This window comes from Bipolaris oryzae, assembly GCF_000523455.1.
Source record: "Bipolaris oryzae ATCC 44560 unplaced genomic scaffold scaffold_112, whole genome shotgun sequence".
Lineage (NCBI taxonomy): Eukaryota > Fungi > Ascomycota > Dothideomycetes > Pleosporales > Pleosporaceae > Bipolaris > Bipolaris oryzae.
The window spans coordinates 1-20,175 of NW_006911388.1; the positions used below are offsets into that span (position 1 = coordinate 1).

At 51.3% G+C, this 20,175-nt stretch overlaps 7 protein-coding genes across 7 annotated transcripts; 3 read left to right on the forward strand and 4 right to left on the reverse strand.

Annotated features, from left to right (window-relative positions):
* Positions 1-1,295: 1,295 nt before the first annotated feature.
* Positions 1,296-3,191, reverse strand: COCMIDRAFT_38646 (uncharacterized protein; the record flags this gene model as incomplete). Its single annotated transcript, XM_007691886.1, has 1 exon — positions 1,296-3,191. One exon carries the CDS (start codon positions 3,189-3,191, stop codon positions 1,296-1,298), a length of 1,896 nt encoding a protein of 631 aa, XP_007690076.1.
* A 717-nt stretch (positions 3,192-3,908) lies between these two features.
* On the reverse strand, positions 3,909-4,223 carry COCMIDRAFT_68687 (uncharacterized protein; the record flags this gene model as incomplete). The annotated part of the gene is made up of 1 exon (XM_007691889.1): positions 3,909-4,223. A coding segment is annotated over one exon (315 nt), but the record flags the coding sequence as incomplete, so codon positions are not given.
* Positions 4,224-4,661: 438 nt separating this feature from the next.
* Positions 4,662-6,255, reverse strand: COCMIDRAFT_100960 (uncharacterized protein; the record flags this gene model as incomplete). Its single annotated transcript, XM_007691890.1, has 3 exons — positions 4,662-4,916; positions 5,000-5,796; positions 5,847-6,255. The coding sequence occupies 3 exons, from the start codon at positions 6,253-6,255 to the stop codon at positions 4,662-4,664; spliced, it is 1,461 nt and encodes a 486-aa protein (XP_007690080.1).
* Positions 6,256-7,196: 941 nt separating this feature from the next.
* COCMIDRAFT_100991 (uncharacterized protein) lies at positions 7,197-8,760 on the reverse strand (the record flags this gene model as incomplete). The annotated part of the gene is made up of 3 exons (XM_007691891.1): positions 7,197-7,389; positions 7,444-8,252; positions 8,305-8,760. The coding sequence occupies 3 exons, from the start codon at positions 8,758-8,760 to the stop codon at positions 7,197-7,199; spliced, it is 1,458 nt and encodes a 485-aa protein (XP_007690081.1).
* A 387-nt stretch (positions 8,761-9,147) lies between these two features.
* Positions 9,148-10,536, forward strand: COCMIDRAFT_100901 (uncharacterized protein; the record flags this gene model as incomplete). Its single annotated transcript, XM_007691892.1, has 1 exon — positions 9,148-10,536. One exon carries the CDS (start codon positions 9,148-9,150, stop codon positions 10,534-10,536), a length of 1,389 nt encoding a protein of 462 aa, XP_007690082.1.
* Positions 10,537-11,224: 688 nt separating this feature from the next.
* COCMIDRAFT_100915 (uncharacterized protein) lies at positions 11,225-12,132 on the forward strand (the record flags this gene model as incomplete). The annotated part of the gene is made up of 3 exons (XM_007691893.1): positions 11,225-11,291; positions 11,417-11,700; positions 11,776-12,132. 3 exons carry the CDS (start codon positions 11,225-11,227, stop codon positions 12,130-12,132), a joined length of 708 nt encoding a protein of 235 aa, XP_007690083.1.
* Positions 12,133-17,558: 5,426 nt separating this feature from the next.
* On the forward strand, positions 17,559-19,220 carry COCMIDRAFT_100959 (uncharacterized protein; the record flags this gene model as incomplete). Its single annotated transcript, XM_007691894.1, has 5 exons — positions 17,559-17,669; positions 17,735-17,864; positions 17,919-17,986; positions 18,042-18,469; positions 18,530-19,220. 5 exons carry the CDS (start codon positions 17,559-17,561, stop codon positions 19,218-19,220), a joined length of 1,428 nt encoding a protein of 475 aa, XP_007690084.1.
* Between the last annotated feature and the right edge of the window lie 955 nt (positions 19,221-20,175).

The following is a 20,175-nucleotide window of genomic DNA, read 5'->3' on the forward strand; positions in this document are numbered from 1 at the left end:
AGAAAAAGAAGCAGAAAAGGTAGTAATAGCAGCGGCAGCTCTTACTCTTAGCTCTATGTGTACTGAGTGGCAAATGTAATTATTATTGTTGAGAAAATCGCGAATCTAAACTGTGTCATAGGGTGGCCAAGGTGGCCGACCACTATATGTGGCCGAACACTATATGGCCGAGCTTATACCACTGCCAATCGAGCTGCGGATAAGTATCCGCACAAGCAAGCCGGAAGTGCGGATCCAACTTGTCGCGTGAACAACTTTAAGATTACTCGGTGCTTGGTTCTAATGCACTGCCGAACTCGTCACCGATCCAACATAAAAACTTGGAGAGTCGATAGGGCTGTACTAAGAGACTGTAGGATCTGGCACGGAATCAGACAATGATTTACTTCAGATTGTCACGCCAAAACTGTGAAAACTGCGAATACTTCATGAAAGAAATCAACTCATCCGTGTATAGCCGGTATATCGAGCTGAATACCTATTTGCTTAAGAGCAAACCGCAATGTGCACGATATTTCGGAGACGAGCGGCTAGCTACACGAATACGAGGTTAGTGGAAATCTCAAGACGGCACAGAGTCAAGGAAAACTACCTGTTAGCCAATGGTGTATCAGACAGAACCTCGACTTCTTGGTACACTGTATACACCATGTCTGCAGTCGTATTTTGCCAAACCAATAACAGTAAGGCGGCAACCGTCTTCTACATGAACCAAAACGCGGCTTTAGCGTTAGCAGAGCTATTCTGTAGGTTTGCGATGTAGGTAGTAATCTTAAGATATAGTTCAAGACTGTAGTTGGCTCAATCCTCCTTATTCTGGCAATTAATAGGTCGAAAAAAAACCGCTGGATGACTTTACAAATTACGATTACAAATACGGTGCAACAACAGCATTATAGAACTATGCATGTCAGACAAAGGAAGTAGTAGAAAATAGGCAGGGGATACTCCTACACCGACTCACACCCGATACGAGCAATACACTTAAGACCTCCCAAGGCTAATTAGAGTAGATTAGAGTATCTTCTTAGCCTTGTGGGTCTACACATGGTCGCCTGTTTGCAATGGGAGAAAGAGCTCTTCGTAAAACACACAGCCTAGGTGATATTTGTCTTAGAATGACTGCTTCTCCATATAAGGAAAGAGAGAGAGAAAAAGACAAAGGGTGATTCCATGCATAATTTACGTATGGTGTAGCCCAGAAACTAAACTCATTAAAGACAAAATATTACAGAAACAAAAAAAAGCCAAATGATCTTCGTAAGCAGCTCCAACAGGCATCTATGACACAGCTCTTATAATACACTCTCCAAATCCTTCTCTTTACTTTTATGGCCAGCCAGCTCACTCTCACTCTCACTCTTAACAGGCGTCTGCGCTCCTCCAATCTCCACCACTGTCGATGCAGCCGAAGAAGCCGGTGTACTACTTCCCGCCGGCGACCCGTTGCTTGGCGTCATCTGCTTCGACTTGAGCCCGTAAGCCGTATTCAACACAGTCCGCATCTTGTACTCTTTCTCACAGAAACTGATGCAGAAGCCTAGCGCGGCCAGGACGGTAAAGACGATCCATACGCTTCTGAGGGATTGCGTGTATGCGGTTACAATCTCACTATTTATGATAGGCGTGGTTCCGTATTTCTTGATGAATGAGGCTGTTGCGTGTTGGTATGCTTGGCCGTGAGAGAGCTTTGCTTGGGCGGCTGGCGAGGAGATGCTGGGTAGGAGTGAGGTGAAGCGCGCGTTGAAGACTGCACCGGGGATCGCGACACCGAACAGCGATCCTGTTACGCGTAGGAAGGCCCATGATCCTGCACTTTCTGCTGTACTAGCTTCAGGGAGCTTTGCTTGGATGGCGGGGAGCATGGTCGGAATCACGATTCCAAGGCCAGACGCGATGATGAGTTGGATGCTAATCCATAGACCTGGGGATGTGCCGTGATTGAGCATTATGCAGAGTCCCTGGCCCAGTATTACGCAGGCGAAGCCAGCTATGTGGATGTGTTTGTATCTTCCCGTCAAGCTGAGGATGGGCCCGCCGACAGCAGCGAGGACGACGACGACAAGTGTCGTGGGCATAACTTTGACACCAGAGTTTGAAGGGGACAAACCTTTGACGGCCTGGAAAAAGAGTGGGAGGTAGAATTGGAAGCCGTAGGTTATGGATCCATGCATAACGGTCAATGCGAAGATAATATTTGTCGTACGGTTCGAAAAGACTTGGGGTGGCATTATCGGGTACTTACAAAAGCGAGAGCGTTCCCAGAAAATGAAGCCGATGATGCCTAGTGTTCCGAGCACGGCGAGTGTGATGATAGATGGGTGGTTCCAAGGCCAGGGCGCGCCGCCAGTGCTAAGTGCAACGAGAAGCATAAGCACAGAGCCAGTCAGTATACCACTACCGATGTAGTCAATCTTTTTCAGGTTGTTGCCGATAGATACTTCGCCACAAGTGACGCCTTCGCCAACACTGAGCCAAAACCACAAAATGGCCAGCGAGATGATACAGACGGGTATGTTGATCAGGAAGCACCAGTACCATCCGTGTTCTGCAAAAACACCACCGAGTAGCGGCCCCAATGTCGTCCCAACGGCAAAAGCGACATGCTTAATCGCTAGATAAGGACCTCTCTTCCTTAATGGGACGATATCGCCGAGGATCATTTCAGCGAAGAGATCGATTCCGCCTGTGCCTAACCCCTGAACGATCCGTCCCAAAATCAGCACTGAACCTGATTTTGCTCCAGCACATATTGCGCTACCGAGAGTGAAAATAGCGATGGCTGCTATCATGGGACGTTTGCGTCCCCACATATCTCCCAGTTGAGAGTACAAAGGCTGGAAGACGGTACTGGCCAGGAGGAAAGCAGTCGCTATCCAAGAGAATTTGGTGTTCAAATCAAGAGCGTCAGAAATGGTGGGTAGTGCCGTGTTGGTAATGCTTCCTTCCAGTGCGGAAAGAAGCAGTGGTATGCATATTGCAATGAAAGATCGCCAGAAGCCATGGGATCGTGTCCATTTTGCCGAGGGATTTGAGTTGGATAGAAGTGAAGACAGATTTGAATGGGTGAGTTGCTGAGCAAAATCCGGTCTTGCATTTTGAGTTGAGTTTAAAGAAGACTCGCTGTTGAACTGCTTCTCGAGTATGAAGACTTCGCCGGTTTCCTCATCAAAGTTGGAAGAGTAAGACATTGTGTGGGTATTGCAGAAGCGATATGTTCTGTTGGCATGAGGTGCTAGGAGCAAGGGTATTAGAATGTTATTATTGAATTTTTTTTTCCTATTTTGCCCCTACAAATTACGCCCCAAGGCTCTTTTGTTGTCAACCATGGTCAAGAGAGCTTCGCCAATACGCGATCTCCGCTTTTTGAGACAACGAAACAGATGCTGAATGGTTATTCCGAAAATATGTGGATTTTTGTCTTTCGAGATACGGACTGTTTAACTAACGGTGGTTCAAATTCCTTCGCGTCGTAAACGAGTCGCCGCGTTTGAGCAAGTTGAGAAGTCGAAACCATACTTGAGTGAAGGGGCCCACTTTTGTCGTACATCGCACTAAGAAAACGCAGGTATTCGAAGCAGACCTTTCGATTTGCAACAGGAATCGCGTGTTTGACAATTACTACATGTTTACCTGGTGCATCCAGGTTGTAACCCATGGTTGTGGAACGTCGTGAATATTAAGTGTCTTAAACAAAAGCATGGTTTTCTATTTTAAGAAATATTGCGCAGCGCACTACTAACGTCCGTCTTTCTCGATGCAGGGTCGACCAAGTCGAAGCCAGGTAATTGTATCGTCATGACATGAGGTAGGCTTCTCAGGAGCAAACTTGCGATGCGCGTCGAATCAGCGCCGTCTCTGATTTCGTTGAACCAATGCTCCCGATCACCTAGCCTTACGTACAAGTCGAGGTTGTTCCTGATGATGGTATCGAGGTCTGGGTGATTGGGCCAAGGGTCGAGGTTGCCGCCGTATGCATGTCGCACGCACAGGGAACGCACGGCTTCGCGATGGGGCGTAGATGTCCAGAATAAGAGCGCTAAGGGGCGAAGGTACTTGAAGTCGTCTTTTTCGAGTTCAATGTTTGCATATAGTCGGGCAGTCGCGATACGGTTCATGTCTTTGGATACCAGGCAGAGAGCATGAAGTGCCCTGCGATCTTGGTAGCACATGATCAGATCGAGTAGCTCATCGGGTAGTATCTCGATTCTTGATAAGCCCATGACGTCGTTTTTGCGAATAGTCGATTGATATAGGAGGCGATAACGGAAAACTAGAAGCACGAGAACAACAAGTGAGACGAAAAGCAGGCTGACGGGATAGGAAACAAAAAGAGCAGGGGCGGACTCCAGGACGCCATATCGTCGTATGTAAATACATGTCCGGCGACCTACACGTTCAATGTCACGCCGCACGGGCCAAGACTAGGGCCATTCAGGTACAAGACACGGCAGTTGCGATATTGCGCTCGTCCTTCGGAAGGAATGATGCTGATGCCGCCCCGACCAGCCGACGCTCAGCAAATCAGTGCCAAGTCCGCATATATGAGCGCGTTGGGAGATTCAAAGTATTGTCATTCATGGCACATTTACTTCGTTATGACGAATCCTACCCAGTCTACTTCACGGAGCAGCGAGGAGTCGTCCTAAATCACGTGCAGACTACTTGAACTCCTTCATGAAGTCCTCGTGGAACTTGACAATACGTCCAGTCCAGTCTGTGCCGGGAGCAAGGAAGGTTGTCCTAAAGTGCAAGGTCCCCTCCTTTTGTCCAAAGCCGGTTCCAGCAACGACACAAACACCGGTCGCGTCCAACATGCGGAAGCAGTAGAACTCGTCTGGAGCCCGACCTTCCTTCTTGGCCTGCTGTACAGCCTTCTCCGGGAGGTGGATGGTGGGGAAGAGGTACATAGAGCCCTAATGATTTGCGTTAGTATCCTGAATAGCCAATGGTTCTGCAAGGAAATAAGGGTTCAGTAAGGCAGTAAGGCAGTACTCACTTGAGGCTCATTGCACTCCACTCCCTCCATCTTCTTGAAAGCTTCATACAGCGCATACGCGCGCTTCTTCAGTCCGTTGAAGATGCCATCATACTCTTCCTTGTACAGAGCATAGCTTGGCTCGCCCTCCTTGGGCGGGTTGACCATCATCTCAACAATGCACTGGCCGAGCACCGGCGGGCACAGCTGAATGGAGATGAACTTGTAAACCTCCTGCGCAACCTCTGGGTCGAAACCAACAAGCTCAAAGTATCCTCCGCGGTGTCCGCACTCGCCAACCATGCCCTTGGAGACGGAATGGAGAGAGGCCAGCTCCAAGTTGTCGTATTTGCCAGGGGTTTCCTTTTGCAGGTCACGGAGGGCCTTTTTGAAAGAGATGAACTCGCCAATGAAGACGTTAGTCTGGTACACCTCATCTGCGATGACAACAACGCCCTTTTCGGCGGCGAACTGAAGAACAGCTTTGATGTCCTCAGCGGGGAGCGAAGCGCCAGTGGGGTTACCCGGGTTGATGACGCAGATGGCCTTGACGTCCGTACCCTCGCTGACTGCCTTGTCGTAGGCTGTTCGGATAGAGTCGAGCGATGTGCCCCAAGCCTGCTCCTCGTCGAGGTAGTATGGTACGCAGCGGGCGTTGAGTACGGATAGGGTAGCGGTGTAGAGAGGATACTGTGGGATGGGGACCATGATGCCAGTCTCGGGCTTTGCGCAGATTGTGTGGAGGAGTGTGTTTACACCAGACGAAGCGCCATTGCTGAGGTAGATGTCCTCAAACTTGGCTGGGTAGCCATCTCGTCCTGTATTCTGTTAGTTGCAAGCTTGTTATTGGGGACACCGATGTACGAACGCTCAATGTACTCTGCCACGCTCTGTCTGATGCCGGGAGCACCCTGACTTTGGCTGTATGCGCCCACGCTCTTGACCTCTTTCAAGAGCTTTCTCGCGCGGGCGATAACATCCGACTTGTATCCCAGGCTGTTGAGCAAGACATCCTCATGCTCTAGCAGACCTGGGTTCTCGAGTATACTGGCGACCTGCCTGAAGAATGTGATGGGCTTCTGGTCTAGTTGTTGGGGGTTGCCAATGTTTGCAGCAATGACAGTGTCAAAGGGCAGGTCGCTGCCCTCACCCTTTGCCAACTTGGCGCGGTACTCTTCCGACTTGACGGCTAGTTCACCACGCACGGCATATTGGGCTGCCTTGACGTGGGGGTTGATGTTGCCAATGTTCAACACCTTGCCTGGTGCCTTGGACATGATGGTGCGTGTGTGTGGGCGGTGCGATGAAAAATGTGCGGGTCGGGCCGGCGACGGAGGTGGTAGGAGTGGATGGAGGAGGAGTGTGGAGGAGGTAGAGGGTGTATAGAGGACTAAGGTTGTGAGCACAGGTCTGGACTAAGTATGGTTCCGGTGAAGGCGATGCGCATGCAAGATGCTAGTTCCCGCGACGCACTCGAAACACGTAGGACATGTATGCGTCAAAAGGTAGTCCATATTTTTTATGCGACTCGAGTGGTGCCCCACCCCGTAGTGGTGCTCCCACGACAAACGCCTTGCCCCTCGTCGTAGCGCGGCGCCGTGCGGGCATGTTTAGTCACGTCGTGTCTGGCGACTGACCGAGTTGCAAAGAGGGCTGGGGATCGGAAAATACCTCGTGAACCCACGTTGCCACCACTCCGCCCTGCTCTACTGCCATGGGCGCAAAGTGAGCGGACAGACGCCTGCGCCAAAGCCGATGACGGCGACATTGTAGCTGGACCCTGAAAGCTTATCGGCGGCGTCGCTCGAGGCCGATCACCCCACACCTGGCGTGGGCTCTGCACCGGCGGCGTTGGATTGAGCTCGTAAGAAGCGATGTAATGGGGGCGTGGGAGTCGCAATGATACAAATCGACGTCTAAAAGGTAGACAATGGATGTACCTCTAGGGCATAAAAGCAATATTTGCGCCCCGTTATCGCACCGCATGCCGCTCCCGCTTTCCCGATGAGCTGCAACGCGGAGATAGCGGGGCTAAGGCTGCGGATGGGGCAATGCAATGCGGGCACCGAAACCCTCACCGTAACGCCCAGAACAAAAGAACTAGCATCTTGACATTGGCGTTCACTCGAATATTTCTTTCAGCGGTCTTTGCGCTGTTTTCGTCTAGGCCTACAATATCACGTCATCATTACACGTTTGCCTGGCTAAAGGCCAATCTCTAACCACGCTCGCTTCCCCTCAGCCTGACGGCTTGCCCATACTTTTGCAGCTTGGTGATGAGCTGGTCACCCTGCTTGACTACGTCCGCATACTGCTTGTTCTTGTCGTCTGGGCGGTTCGTCTCGATGATGCCCTTGACGCGGTCAATCGTGCACGGAATGCGGTCGGCGGCAATGAAGCGGGCAAGGTCCCTGGTTGTCGTAATTAGTACCAGTGCACACTACATGCAACAGGACACAACTTACTTGTCGAGGAAATCAACAGTGACTCCAAAATCTCTGGCCATGCTCTCCAGGCCAACCACGCGGTACGACTGGAGGAGCTGTTGGTAGGCCCGCAGACGCATCTCGCGGACATACCAGCCGCGGTGCTCGTACATATAGCGGTCTTGGCTGAGGAAGTTGGTCTCTACCTCGCCTAGGGCACCAAAGAAGCCCTTGTAATCGCCCTCGTACAAACTCTTGACCAGCTTGGACAGCGGGGAAAAGTCCACTGCCGCCTCTTGGTCTTGCGATCCACCAAGGGTAGTGAGATTGACAACCATCGGGACAGGAGTCGCCGTTGAGCCTGATGCATCTGCCATCTCCTCGTCGCCAGCTGCTGGTCCTGCCGAAGCCTGTCCAGTGATGGCGGAGAGCTTCTCCTCCGAAGTGCCCACAATCGCCTTGATCTCTGGCGCATCCACTACCTTGGACTTGAAGTCAACACGCTTGAGTGATACCGAGCCTGCAAGAATGGCATAGACCACAAGGTTCGAGTAGCTGCAGAGCTCATAGCTGGTAAAGGTTGACAAACTATCAAGCAGCAGCGGGGCAGCTTGTGAGTGTGATCGGACAGTGAGGTAGTGCAGTCCGGTGTATGCCTTGAGACGATTGCGACGATCCCAATCGCCACCACTCTCTACCAATGCGCTGGCTCGGTCAATCGACTTCTTGGCCAGTATCCTGTCACCGAAGAAGAGCGCAATGCGTATTATGGCAAGGACAAGGTCGATCTTGGTGCCCAGGATGCCCGTCTTTTCGAAGATGGCCTCGTAGCTGGCAATGGCTTTGTCCTGCATCTTTGTCAGCGGCATTTTCCTTTTGTAAAGCGCGCAAGTGAAATACCTTGTCACCTATGCGGTTGTACAGCTCTGCGCGCTTTCCCCGCGCAGCCTGCACTTCGGTCTCGCCAGCCTTCTCCTCTGCCTCCTCTTCCTCCTTTTGTATCGCCTCCAACTCCTTCTCACACTCGGCCTTTAGGCTCTCGTACAGCTTCTCATCCCAAGGCAGTGGTACCTCGAGCGTCGGGGTCCGTGTGGCAAGCATCGTCGCTAAGCTGGCGGAAGGTCTCCGGTTCTTGCTCGGCTGGTCTGCGCTGCCCTCGCCTTGTGCATTGAGGACGCCATCTACGGGGTGTGCAAGGTACCGGTAGAGGGGCGCCATCTTGTTCTCGGTGATGCCATCCTGAACCGACTTCAAGGCAGCTTGCTTTGCTTGTTTCGAGGCGGCGGGATTTGTGAGCTGGAAGATGTGCTGCGACAGCTGGAGGTCGGGATACTTTGCAAATTGCGGGTCACCCATCGTGGCTGATTGTGAGAGATGGGGAGGGTAAGAAAGTGGTGGTGGTGGGTAATAGCGGATGGCGTTGAGTCGTGGGGATGTTGATGTGATGACGGGAGTGTCTTGCCCGCCGCCGCTGAACTTCCGCAGGTAAAGCTCGCGCACGGCCCTGAACACTGGGGACGCGGAACGCTAGAACAACGGCTGCCCTTGGTCTTTCTGATCTTCAGTCTTGTTTTTCTTTCACCTTGCTAACTTCTTTACTAAACTACAAAGGCCCTCCATACTTTCACATACAATCACATTTTCCGAAACTCCAACGCACGACTCCGCTTACCAACACTCCATCTTCACCAACGCGTCGGACCCAGAACCCGCCAGTAGACGCGCTGCACCAGAAGCTACACCATGGCGGGCGCCGGGCAAAATAACAAACGCGCACGCTCGCCCTCGAGATCACCGTCGAGATCACCACCACGCCAACGGAAACGTCCGGGAGCAGGTGCACGTGTGCCTGCTGCCGACCGAGAAGCGGCTCGTAAGCGACAGCAGGCACGAGAAGAGGAGGCAGCTAGACGGGCACACGAAGAAGCTGCACAGCGTGGTGTGCATGATGTTGTCAAGCAGCACTACAACATGGTGCCGGAGCGAGGCCGTGAATGGCGCAACACTGACAGCAAAATCAAGGGACTGCGCAGCTTCAATAACTGGATCAAGTCGTCCATCATCCAAAAGTTCATTGGCGATGAGCGACACCTCAAGATCTTAGACATTGGGTGCGGAAAGGGCGGCGACTTGGGCAAGTGGGAAAAGTCGAGAAAAGTCGAGCTCTATGTCGGCTGTGATCCTGCAGACGTGTCCATTCGACAGGCCAAAGAGCGATTTTCGCAGATGCAGAGGAAAAACAGGCGTCTTTTCCATGGCGAGTTCTACGCAAAAGACTGTTTTGGCGAGTGGCTAGGCGATATACCAATCATCAAGGAGGTGGGCATTGATCCTGGTGCTGGGCAGGGAAATGCTATGAGCCAGCGCTGGGGCGGCGGTGGCTGGGACATGGTCACGATGATGTTCTGCATGCATTATGCCTTTGAGAGCGAGGCTAAGGCCAAGGGCATGCTGCGAAACGTCGCTGGCGCCCTGAAGAAAGGAGGGCGATTTATTGGCTGCATACCCAACTCGGACGTTTTGTCGCAAAAGGTCATTGAGCATCACAAGGCCAAGGGCACAGCACCACCGGAGACAAATGGTGGTGCCGACGATGACGATGACGACCGCCCAGCGTTTGCAAGCGATGACGAGGACGACTGGGATCCTGAGAAGAGCCTCGATAGCCCCAAGCCCGCCGACACGGAGCACAAGAATGGCGACAAGCCTACCGAGACAAAGGACAAGGAAAAGGCAAAGGAAGAACAGGAAGACGGTGAAGTCGAAGACGAAGGGTTCAGCTTTGGAAATAGCATCTACAGTGTCAAGTTCCCCGGCAAGACACCTCCAGATGGCACATTCCGCCCGCCCTATGGCTGGAAGTATTCGTACTGGCTGACGGAAGCGGTCGAGGCGCCTGAGTATGTGGTACCGTGGGAAGCATTCCGAGCGCTGGCCGAAGACTTCAATCTCGAACTACAATACCGCAAGCCATTCCGTGATATCTGGGATGAGCAAAAGGACGATCCAATTCTCGGGCCGCTGAGTGAGGTCATGAAGGTCAGGGATCGTGCGACAGGCCGGTTGCTGACTTCAGAAGAGGAATTGGAGGCCGCGGACTTTTATCATGCCTTTTGTTTCTACAAGGTCTAGGCGGTAGCATTATCGGCGTTTGGTGTTTGCTTTGTGGTACGGGCTGGTGGACGAAATGGGTATCTATAATTGTGATGTGCTGAATCGCAGCGACTGGGTCAAGTCAAGTGTGACATGCCTATACAATGAGTCTCTAAATATTCTTTACCAAGGGGGAACGTGGTCATGGGTCATGATGATAACTTGGGGTCAACGAGGAGAAATAGGGACATGCGACTGCGACTGCATTAGCAATGTCGAAGCGATAAGGAGAGAGAAAAAAATAAAAAATACAACCGAGTGTTTCGAATGCAGCAAGCCGGTATGCCATATTCACATGTGTCGCGCAAGCCCAGCTCCAAGCGTGTTCGGTGTACTTGTAAGCTAGGTGATAATGTGACGTGTGGATCGAGTTGCCGAGGTGGTCGCGTTTTCCCCGGCAATCACGCTCAAGAGAGCGACCGACTCCCTACGCTTCCGCACGCGGGCTCCGCACTTGTCACATCCCCAGACGTTCCCTTTTCCAACCCACACCTGTCCTCCCCGGACACTCCTGTCTTCGCTCTCTCACTCTCTCTACACACCAGAAACACAAACCGCCTCCCGTTCACACAAGAAAAGATTGGAGCTGGACCTCTTCTACTCTTCCTCGCCCTCGCGATTACATACAAGGCCTGATATATAAGGATCCAAAGCACAGCAAGACAAGATGGTTGCGGACGCTCTGGTTTACCACCCGACGGTGTCGCATTACCTCAAGTTTGTCGCGACAACTGGTACGTTTTGCTTAATTGATATAGCTGGACATATGTATACCCATATCCCGCATAGCCCACTTCCTTACGTTACATGCTCCCCAATCATCCTCCTCCTCTTGTTCTTCCATCTGACACATGAACAGTCGGGCGCGACAAGGTGCTGCGAACGCTACAGTACTTCTCTCGATTCCTCGCCTGGTACCTGTACCGCACCAACCGCCCAGCCTCGAGCATCGCGCCCTTCGATGCGACCAAGAAGACGTTTGGCCAGACGCGCAAGCTCATGCGCGTGGGCAAGTTTGTCGAGCACTTCAAGGCTGCGGCTGTCGCTACCGATGACAAGAGTATGGACCCTGTGCTGAGGTTTACTGCTATCGGAAGGCAGTTGGGATATGCATTTTATATGCTGTGTGATAACGCTTGCGTGGTACGTCCTTGCCTTTTTTTTGTGTCCATTCGATTTTCGAGTCCAGCCCACGTAAACTAATTTGTGATCTATTAGCTCGACGCAACCGCCATCCGCAAGTCCTCCTACGCCCCGCGCCTCCTGCGCGAAGGCTACCGCGCCTGGTTCGCGGGTATCTCGTGCTCGATTGCCTCGGGCCTGTACTCGTACTACAACCTGCTCCAGCGCTCAAAGGCCATTACCCAGTCTTCTGACCCAGAGAAGGTGGTTGAGACGAAGAAGTTGCAGGTTGAGCTTAATGCTGTAAAGGTCCAGCTCATTAGCGACTTGTGCGATATCACGATCCCTAGCTCGGCGCTTGGCTGGGTCGATCTTGATGATGGTATTGTGGGTTTGGCTGGAACGACGAGTTCACTGTTGGGTGTTTGGACACAGTGGAAGAAGACTGCATGAGTTGGGTTCGTGTAAGGGGGTGTTTTTGTAAGATGTTGAAGTAAGAAGAAGGGGGAATACAGGGGAGTAGGAGGAAATGTGGATTTTAATTTGCCTCTATCGTACTTTTTTTTGGGAAACCAGCTTATGATCCTCACACATGTCTCAAACTGCCGTTTATATGCGTATATTTCCCAATCTCCCGAGCCTTTATCTTCCTTGGCATTTTTTTCCTCCCGTCATTCTGGTTCTGGGAGTTATCTCCGCAGTAAGAACCTTGTGTCACGAGCTATGCATGTGCCTCAGTTCTGTCGCACTTTTCTTTTTTCTCTCCCCTTGTTCACTCTCACTCTCACTCTCTCTTTCTCTCTCAGGGATCCGCCATGTAAAAGTGGCGGAAATCGAGATTGTCAGCATACGTGAGATGGCCCCCCGATCTGGCTTTTGATCTTGACAGCAAAGTTTGAAATTTTATACCCTTACACGCCATCTTGCAGAGAATCTGTGCGGGCATGATGGATTGGGTTAAGATATCTAATATTAGCGTATGTCGTGCAGTTTGTCTCTACGAGTGTCTCGGAAGTTCGTTGAACCCTGTTTTTTTTTAAACTTAGCATATGTGAATCTCGAGTATGTCCCCTACTTAGTATAATTTTCTATCACTTGGTGCTCTACAAACCACCTTTTCCAAGTGATAATCTAGAGACTTGGGATATCGTTCTATCACCAACGGAGTATCTCACCTGCCATCCCAAATCTCGTGCCATACTGTGCCGTTCTTACCCTTTTTACAAGCCGCAAAAGAGACCGTGGTGAGTTTTGCGAAGCGCATCTAAACATGTATGTGTTAAGTAAAACACAGAGGAAATACTTTCTCCCACAGATCCGACTTGCAGACTAGACTCGGTAAGGAGGGTTATTCACCAGCGCGTAACGCGGTGTGCGGTATCTTCATTCTTGTTTTCCTGTTCGGCATGTAGATAGGAATATTCACTTCCGGCGGAACAGTAGGGCTTAGGTGTCTGACCATTCGCCTTACCCGGTGTCATGCTAGTCAATTCGATTGAGTCAGTGATCTTAAATTTGTCACATTAACTTTTGAAGCACGTAATGCAAGTCCCTTGTCCGAGTGCAAGCGATCTTGCTTCATTCGGTCAAGCGATGCAAGTTCTATCCAGATCTTCACTTCCTCCCTTTTTCTTTTTGTTAAGGTGGAAGTAAATCGCTATCCTGAATCATTGTAGAGTATTTTTTCATACGGAACTTCTGAAGATGAGCACGTAATTACGAAGTCCGACGGCGCGATGGGACGGTGATACCTCAGTGCTGGGTTTTGCTAACGAAGTCATGACTTTTTGCGTGTTATGTGCGTGGTTTTCTACATATACTTTTGCATAGGAGGTATGGTTTGCGAGAATTTGTATTCTTATGCTTCGAGATCGCCGAATTCATAGGGTTTAGAGTAGGGAAATCTTATCGTATTCGTTTGTTATGTATGACATTTTTGTGAGGCTGCAGGATACGGATGGGTGCGGACACCATGTCATTGGGGGGATATGGTGAAGTAGAGTTTACCTTTACTTTCGCAATGCGGTTATGATTGGCACCGAATAGTCTTCTCTTGTTCTTTTGCAGTAGTATAGGTATGCTCTCGTATTCGCGATAGAAATTTCAAGGCTATAGTTGAAGCTACGGTTTTAACAAACATAACGATTAGTTCTCGGATACTCCCGGACCACGGACAGAAAAAGAAGGCTATGCTGATCTCAGCATGGGGTGTGCAACACAAACTTTAATAGCAAGGCGCGATGTTGACGACAGGAAATACGCGAGTTTCGCGAGCGGCAGGCTGGAATGACACCCGACACGACCAGAGCTGTGGGCGGACACTTTGGGCCAGTCCTTTCTAGGGCTATCATTGTGGCGCAAGCCGAGGTATCCTGCCCTGCGGTGCCGCTAGTTTAACTTCACGTCTTAGTTGTCCCTGTCTTTGCTCTTTCTGTAGATACCCTGTCCTGTGATATTGTCTTGTCGCCCATTTAGTGTGTGGCTGGACGGCAAAAGCATGTCCTTAGACCGCGGCTCTGCGAGCCTGTCTGAGTAAATGCATTGGCTGACAGCCTTTTCGATTTTCCGATTTTCCGTTTTCATTTTGTTCTCATTCTAAGCTCAGTGCTTCAATAGGAGAGGTGAAGCTGGTCTTGCAACTAGCGCTGAGCGCAGTCACGTAATTCTTTCTTTTTTCTAGACGGAGCCCATACTGTTTTTGGATTGATGTTAGCAGACGGAGAACGGAGCTGAATTGAACAAGTCCTGAGAAGAACACGGCCTTGTTACTTTTGGTGTTCAACTAAAAAAATTAAACAAACATAGATTAAATCCTGTTGGCACATGGCTGTATGTGCTGCGGATAGAGAGACAAGAGGCGCTAACCTGCTTTCTTCTTGCCGTCTGTTTACGCTCCTGCAGGGTGGTGTGTTGTTGCATATACGCTATCACGCTTCAAGGCGCAAACGTACGATAACAAAAGCACGCTGTGAACAGAGCTTGCGGCAGGAACGGCACTTGACTAGATTGAGCTCCACTGTGGTAGCGTCATCCAGCCGAGCGGCTCCCATGGGGTTTGAGTAAGTGGCGGGCCTCGGGGAAACATCTGTTCGGGGCATCGCTCGAGTGCATCCATGGGCCGACTTTTGGGCCAGCACATTCTAACCGGAGTCAGAGTTGTTTTGTATAATAATATGGATACTGACGATTTGGCAGTGGTGATGGCATGTAGTCTAGCAAGATATGCGCGCCAATGGTGGGAACGGTCAGTATTCCTCTAATGTTCCGTGACGCCGAGCATTTGCCATGCCTCGTGTCATGGCTAATATCTGAGTGAGAATGTAGTGCTTAGGGATTGCTCAAAGCAATAAGTTCCATTAATATCCACCAGGTCTTGTGTGGGCCAGGCACGGCAAGCCGAACCCAGTAGCCTGCGGCTTTTGCTTTCTCCAAGAGTTCCTTTTTGCTGCCGCCCAGACTTGTGGGGATCAAGCGCACAGTTGTGTGACTGATGAGAGATTCGGAGGTTTTGTCATGTAAGCAAGCAATATGGGTGTCGCCATCGGTGTCAGACATTAGTGATAGACATTGGTGATACAAACCTCCACAAGGGGACCATGTGTAACTACAGTAAACGCTATACATGGAATGTATTGTCTGGTTCCGCCGATTGCCGGGTCAGGGTATTGGTGCCGACAAACGAACGTGTACCTGGGCTAGAAGGCGATTTAGGTTGTCTTCGCCATGATGGCGGCATACGAGGAGCGCACACACACACACACACACACATAGACAGTAGATCCTCGTTTGCGGTGACAGGAGCGCAATGTGACTGCTGCACAGCGTCGTGCAGATGGCCATGGCCTATAAGATAGGCGAAGGAAAGGGTGTGCTGGCCGTGCAGCGACGTTTGCAAAAAAAGCCCTGTTCGTCTCGCAACCTCTTGCCACACTTGGCCTTGGCCGGTAACGTATGGTGTACGTACCATTACTTCTCGCATACACTTCCCCTGCACGCTCAAGTTTCATGGCGCACTCTTTGACAGATGCCAGCGTGGGCCCTGACAGCAGCACGAACAAAGTGGACAAGCGACATGAAACAGGACTTTGTAATGGCAGCTCGGAATCCAAGGCTATGACGCGTGCCCACAACGGCTCTCCCCACTCCCATTGCCCGATACAGCATGAGTGGTGTGTATCACTGCTGGTTGGGGTCAACTGCTTGGCTGTAATCAGAGCGGATACCGCTTTTGAATGGGCCATGTACGCAGAGCGTTGGACCAGCATGTAGTGGGTGTAGTGGGAGGCGCCATGGCCTGCTGTGCCGACTTGGGCCCGAGGCGTAGTCTCGAATGGTTTACACCCCCGACCATGCCCCAGTCAGCACAGTGGTGACGAATAGGAGGATTAACGTCGTCGAGACAAGAGCGGCACAGTGAGGGGCACTCACAGGCCCGCTTCGAAAAAAAGTGGCCATCTTGTCCAAGTCTCCCGGAAAAGTACCGTCGCACCAGGCACGCCCGCCCGATGGCCTGAAAAGCATCCCCACCACCACAGTCGGAGTGCAGCATTTGGACAAGATGACATGCACGCTCCATTGGCTGAGCCATTTACGCTTACAATGCGAACCGTTGGTTTAGCCACACGGTACGGCCGAGATGATCCCCTCATCTGGGATCGACGTGGTGAAACGCTGCCAGCAGGGGACTGGTTAAGGTAGTAGTAGCTCGCCTTGGGAGGTGGGCCCCAAGAGCGGATGAAGCCCCGAGTCATACCGTTCGTAAACACGACCATCTCAATAAAGCCTTACCTTGACCTTCGACACTCTGCCCTGCTTCACCGTGCACGTGGTGTCTGAGTACGACGCCACCACGCGGGAACTGCCTCCCAAAGGATTGGATCTTCGACAAGATTCCCCCTGGCTATATAATGCTGTTATCGCCAGCATGCTCGCGAGCTGCAGCCAGGGTTTGACGCTTGCCTTTTGCTTTTGAGTAAGCGACATTGCGGCGCACCTGTCGCCTCGAGCGCGCTGCATTGAAAGAAGAAAAAAAACAAGAATTCCTGGACTCATACAGCCCCCTAACGCAACAGAGTTCTGTGCTATGTCGTTTCAGGCTTCTGCGAAACATCACTGGCTTGCGGGGTGCCAATAGAATACGCCACTTCGGTGGACGCCTGGCTTTGAGCTCGCTACCACTCTACACTTTTCAAAGCCTATTTTGGGCAGCTGGATCCTGATCTTATTGCAGTCCACCAATCGTGTAGCCTTATTGTTCATCGCTGCCGAAGGATCTCGGTGCCCTTTCAAGTAGATCTATCGTTCAAGTCTAAACTCCTCAGTAGCCAACCCACTAGGCGTACTCTACTTGAGCACTAGCACACGGGGCCTAAAGGAAAAAAACGTTTACGGGGGCGCGGGCGGTATCCTAGAGTGAGCCGGACAAGCAAGCCCTTGGTGACGACCCGCTTCCACTACGCACAGCAGGGGAGGGGGTCTGGGCTTGCACTGTATTCACCCTGTCCCTAGCTGCAGGCCCAGTTTTGATCCTCCATGCGGGACAGCAGGGGGTAGCAGCCATGTGGTTTAAGGAGGTGTAACGTATGCAGGTCATGACTTTCATATGCCCATCGCTGGCCCACCTGTTGGGTCTTATTAGGGCATTACATCTCGTTGTAAATTCAGCCTCGCTTGCCACCACAGTCTGGACTCTACCCCAGCATTCGTTTGCCCTGTCATCGACTCGAACCCTCTGCGCAAGGCTGACAGAAACCCCGTAATGGAGTTTGAATGTAACTAATCGCTGATTATCTGTACGAGCCCACTCTCCAGGCCGACTGACAAACGACACCCCCTTCGCATACCTTCTTTCACGTCGCCTCTGGTGCATCCAAGTGACCATGACCGCCGCACCAGTCTCAGTGGCGAGCCTGAGAAACCACCCGGATAATGCCAATTTGCCAACCTCCAACCAGCCTGCCACAATCATAGGAACTACTGTTGCTTTCCTCGTATGTAGCATGAGCCAGAACTCGTCCACTGTCATCTTGTCTTCTCGTTTGCTAACAATGAGCAGAGCATTGCATTCATCACCCTAAGCCTACGGATGTGGATCCGTATCAAAGACCGTCTTTGGGGCTGGGATGACTGCTTTGTCGTTCTTGCAGGCATTGCGAGCTTTTGTGGTGACGTTCTAGTTTGCATAAGTACGTAGTAGCACAAGATCCACTGTGGGTTAGCAACTGACAGACGTACTACAGTGCCGGGTGATGGCCTAGGTCTACACTTGTGGACACTTGATGCTAAGCATCTGATGTTGTATTTCAAGGTATTATCATGCAACGCCGACAACATGTACTAACTCATACTGACGCCGAAAATAGCACATCTATTCCACCAATGCGGCATATTGTGCCAGTGCCACTCTGATCAAGCTCTCCATCCTCTTCCAGTATTTACGTGTGTTTGCTGAATCTGCGCCATCAGCAACCACGAACGGATACCGCCTCGCCAGGCGCCTCACCTGGATGATGATTGTAATCTGCACACTATGGGGCTTGACATTCTTCCTGCTAGCAGTCTTCCCATGCCGCCCCATAGCCAAAAATTGGAACATGAACCTTCCGGGCCGGTGCATTGGTTGGGGTGCCAAGGATCCCTCCAAATTCTTTCCCATGTTCCTTGGCCATTCTGTTAGCAATCTGGTGCTCGATGCTATGGTGCTGCTCCTGCCTCTTCCGTTCGTCACTGCATTGAGGATCGCAGGTAAGAGCAGAGCAGGACTGATTGGTCTATTCATACTGGGGTCCGCGTAAGTAGAACAAAACCCGTCATCACTCGAGCACTAGGGACGATTCTAACGTGTATACAGTGTTGTACTGGTAGCATTGGGCCGCTTAATCGCTCTCACAGTAAACCGCGCCGGCACAATACCCATGCTTGATATGTCATTCCATACACCGGTCGTGTACATCTTTGCCGTTCTCGAGGTCAATTTTGCCATCATCACTGCTTCAATCCCGATATTCTGGCCAGTTATAGCAACGCTGGCATCCAACAAGATTTTCGTCGTTAATGAAGTTGAGATACGTGTGGAGGATATAGCGAGGCATGAAAGCTTTGACTCCAACGGCGCCATCAGCTTGACCGACAGAAAAGATACACCAAGCGGAGACAGCAAGACTGGCATGGTGTCTACGATACTGGATCACATTCCTCGCAGGTCGGGAGAAAAGATTAGCAGCGGCAACCACGCGCGAGGCAGCAGCGCCGCTTCATCCATCCACCAGCCCATGGGCACGGGCTTTGTAGGACGCAAGGGCAGCAATGCTTCGACGATTGGGCGACCTTTTGCGGAGCTTGGGTCGCGTCCGAGCCAAGATTCGTCACGCCACCTCTACCAGATCTCTTCCAAAGATCAGAGTTCCAGAAACCTAACGAAGAACGATGGCGATGACTGGTTTGCGGAGATGGACAGGGTCAACCCGCACGGGCCGGTGACGACGACGGTCCAGAAAACGTCTGTGCCTTTTGAGCATATCAAAGCGTTTGATAACAAGTAGTAGGTGGAGCGGTGGTGAGATGAGTAGATGCATAAGCGTTTTCCGTTGGTCGTTCCTTCACGTGATACCCTGCAGCGAGATGCAACATGTCCTTGTTTTTTTCTATCCTGGTTTCTCTTCATGTACGTAAGTAGTAGCGCAGACAAAAGAAGCCACATTAATCTATGTATCAACAATGGCCCGAGAAGGATTATCGGATAAGTTCCCACGTGTTGAAGGCTTGCGTCGTTGCAGTTGTCTGGTTTGGCAAAATCCTTGACCTTCGGCCCTCTCGGCGCGCGCCCGTTCGGGCCGATGCGAATGTAATATCCCAATGCCCCAAATGCCCCATGTTTTCGGGCTCATGTCGGGAGATTTCGTCTCGAATGCTATCATTACATACGCACGCAGTCATGGTTTGTGTTGAGTAGTGTACAAAAGCGGTTGCCCGTAACCGCGTCTGTCGCAAAACTTTCTCGCAGTGGAGCTCTGGTCCCACCGCTATCTGCAGAGCCGTTACGCACATGGACATGTTGAATCAGAACTCGAGCATCATGTCCACGTTGGGCACAGTCTTTGATCGCAGAGGTGGGATGAAACAGTGATTTTGCGGCTTACCATTGAGATGCTACTCTGCCCTTAGCAGCAGCCAAGCCTCCCATGCGCCACACTACTGTAACATAGCAAATTCGATGGTCATCCGTCCACGCCTCGCAGGATTTGGCCCATCTTATCAATCAGTAACAAGCCGAGGTATGGATTGGACCTTTACACGCCACACCTCGTGCCATAGTTGCAGCACGCCTAAGCCCAATGTAGTATCACCGCCAGCCACCTGTTCAAGCCTCGACTCTGATGCTTCGTCGGCCGCTGCCGAAGCATGGCAAAAGCTTGAGTGTCGTCGTCGTCGTCGTCATCGTCATCATCATCATGATCCCCCCACCCCCATCTCTACTACATACATACATACATCAAC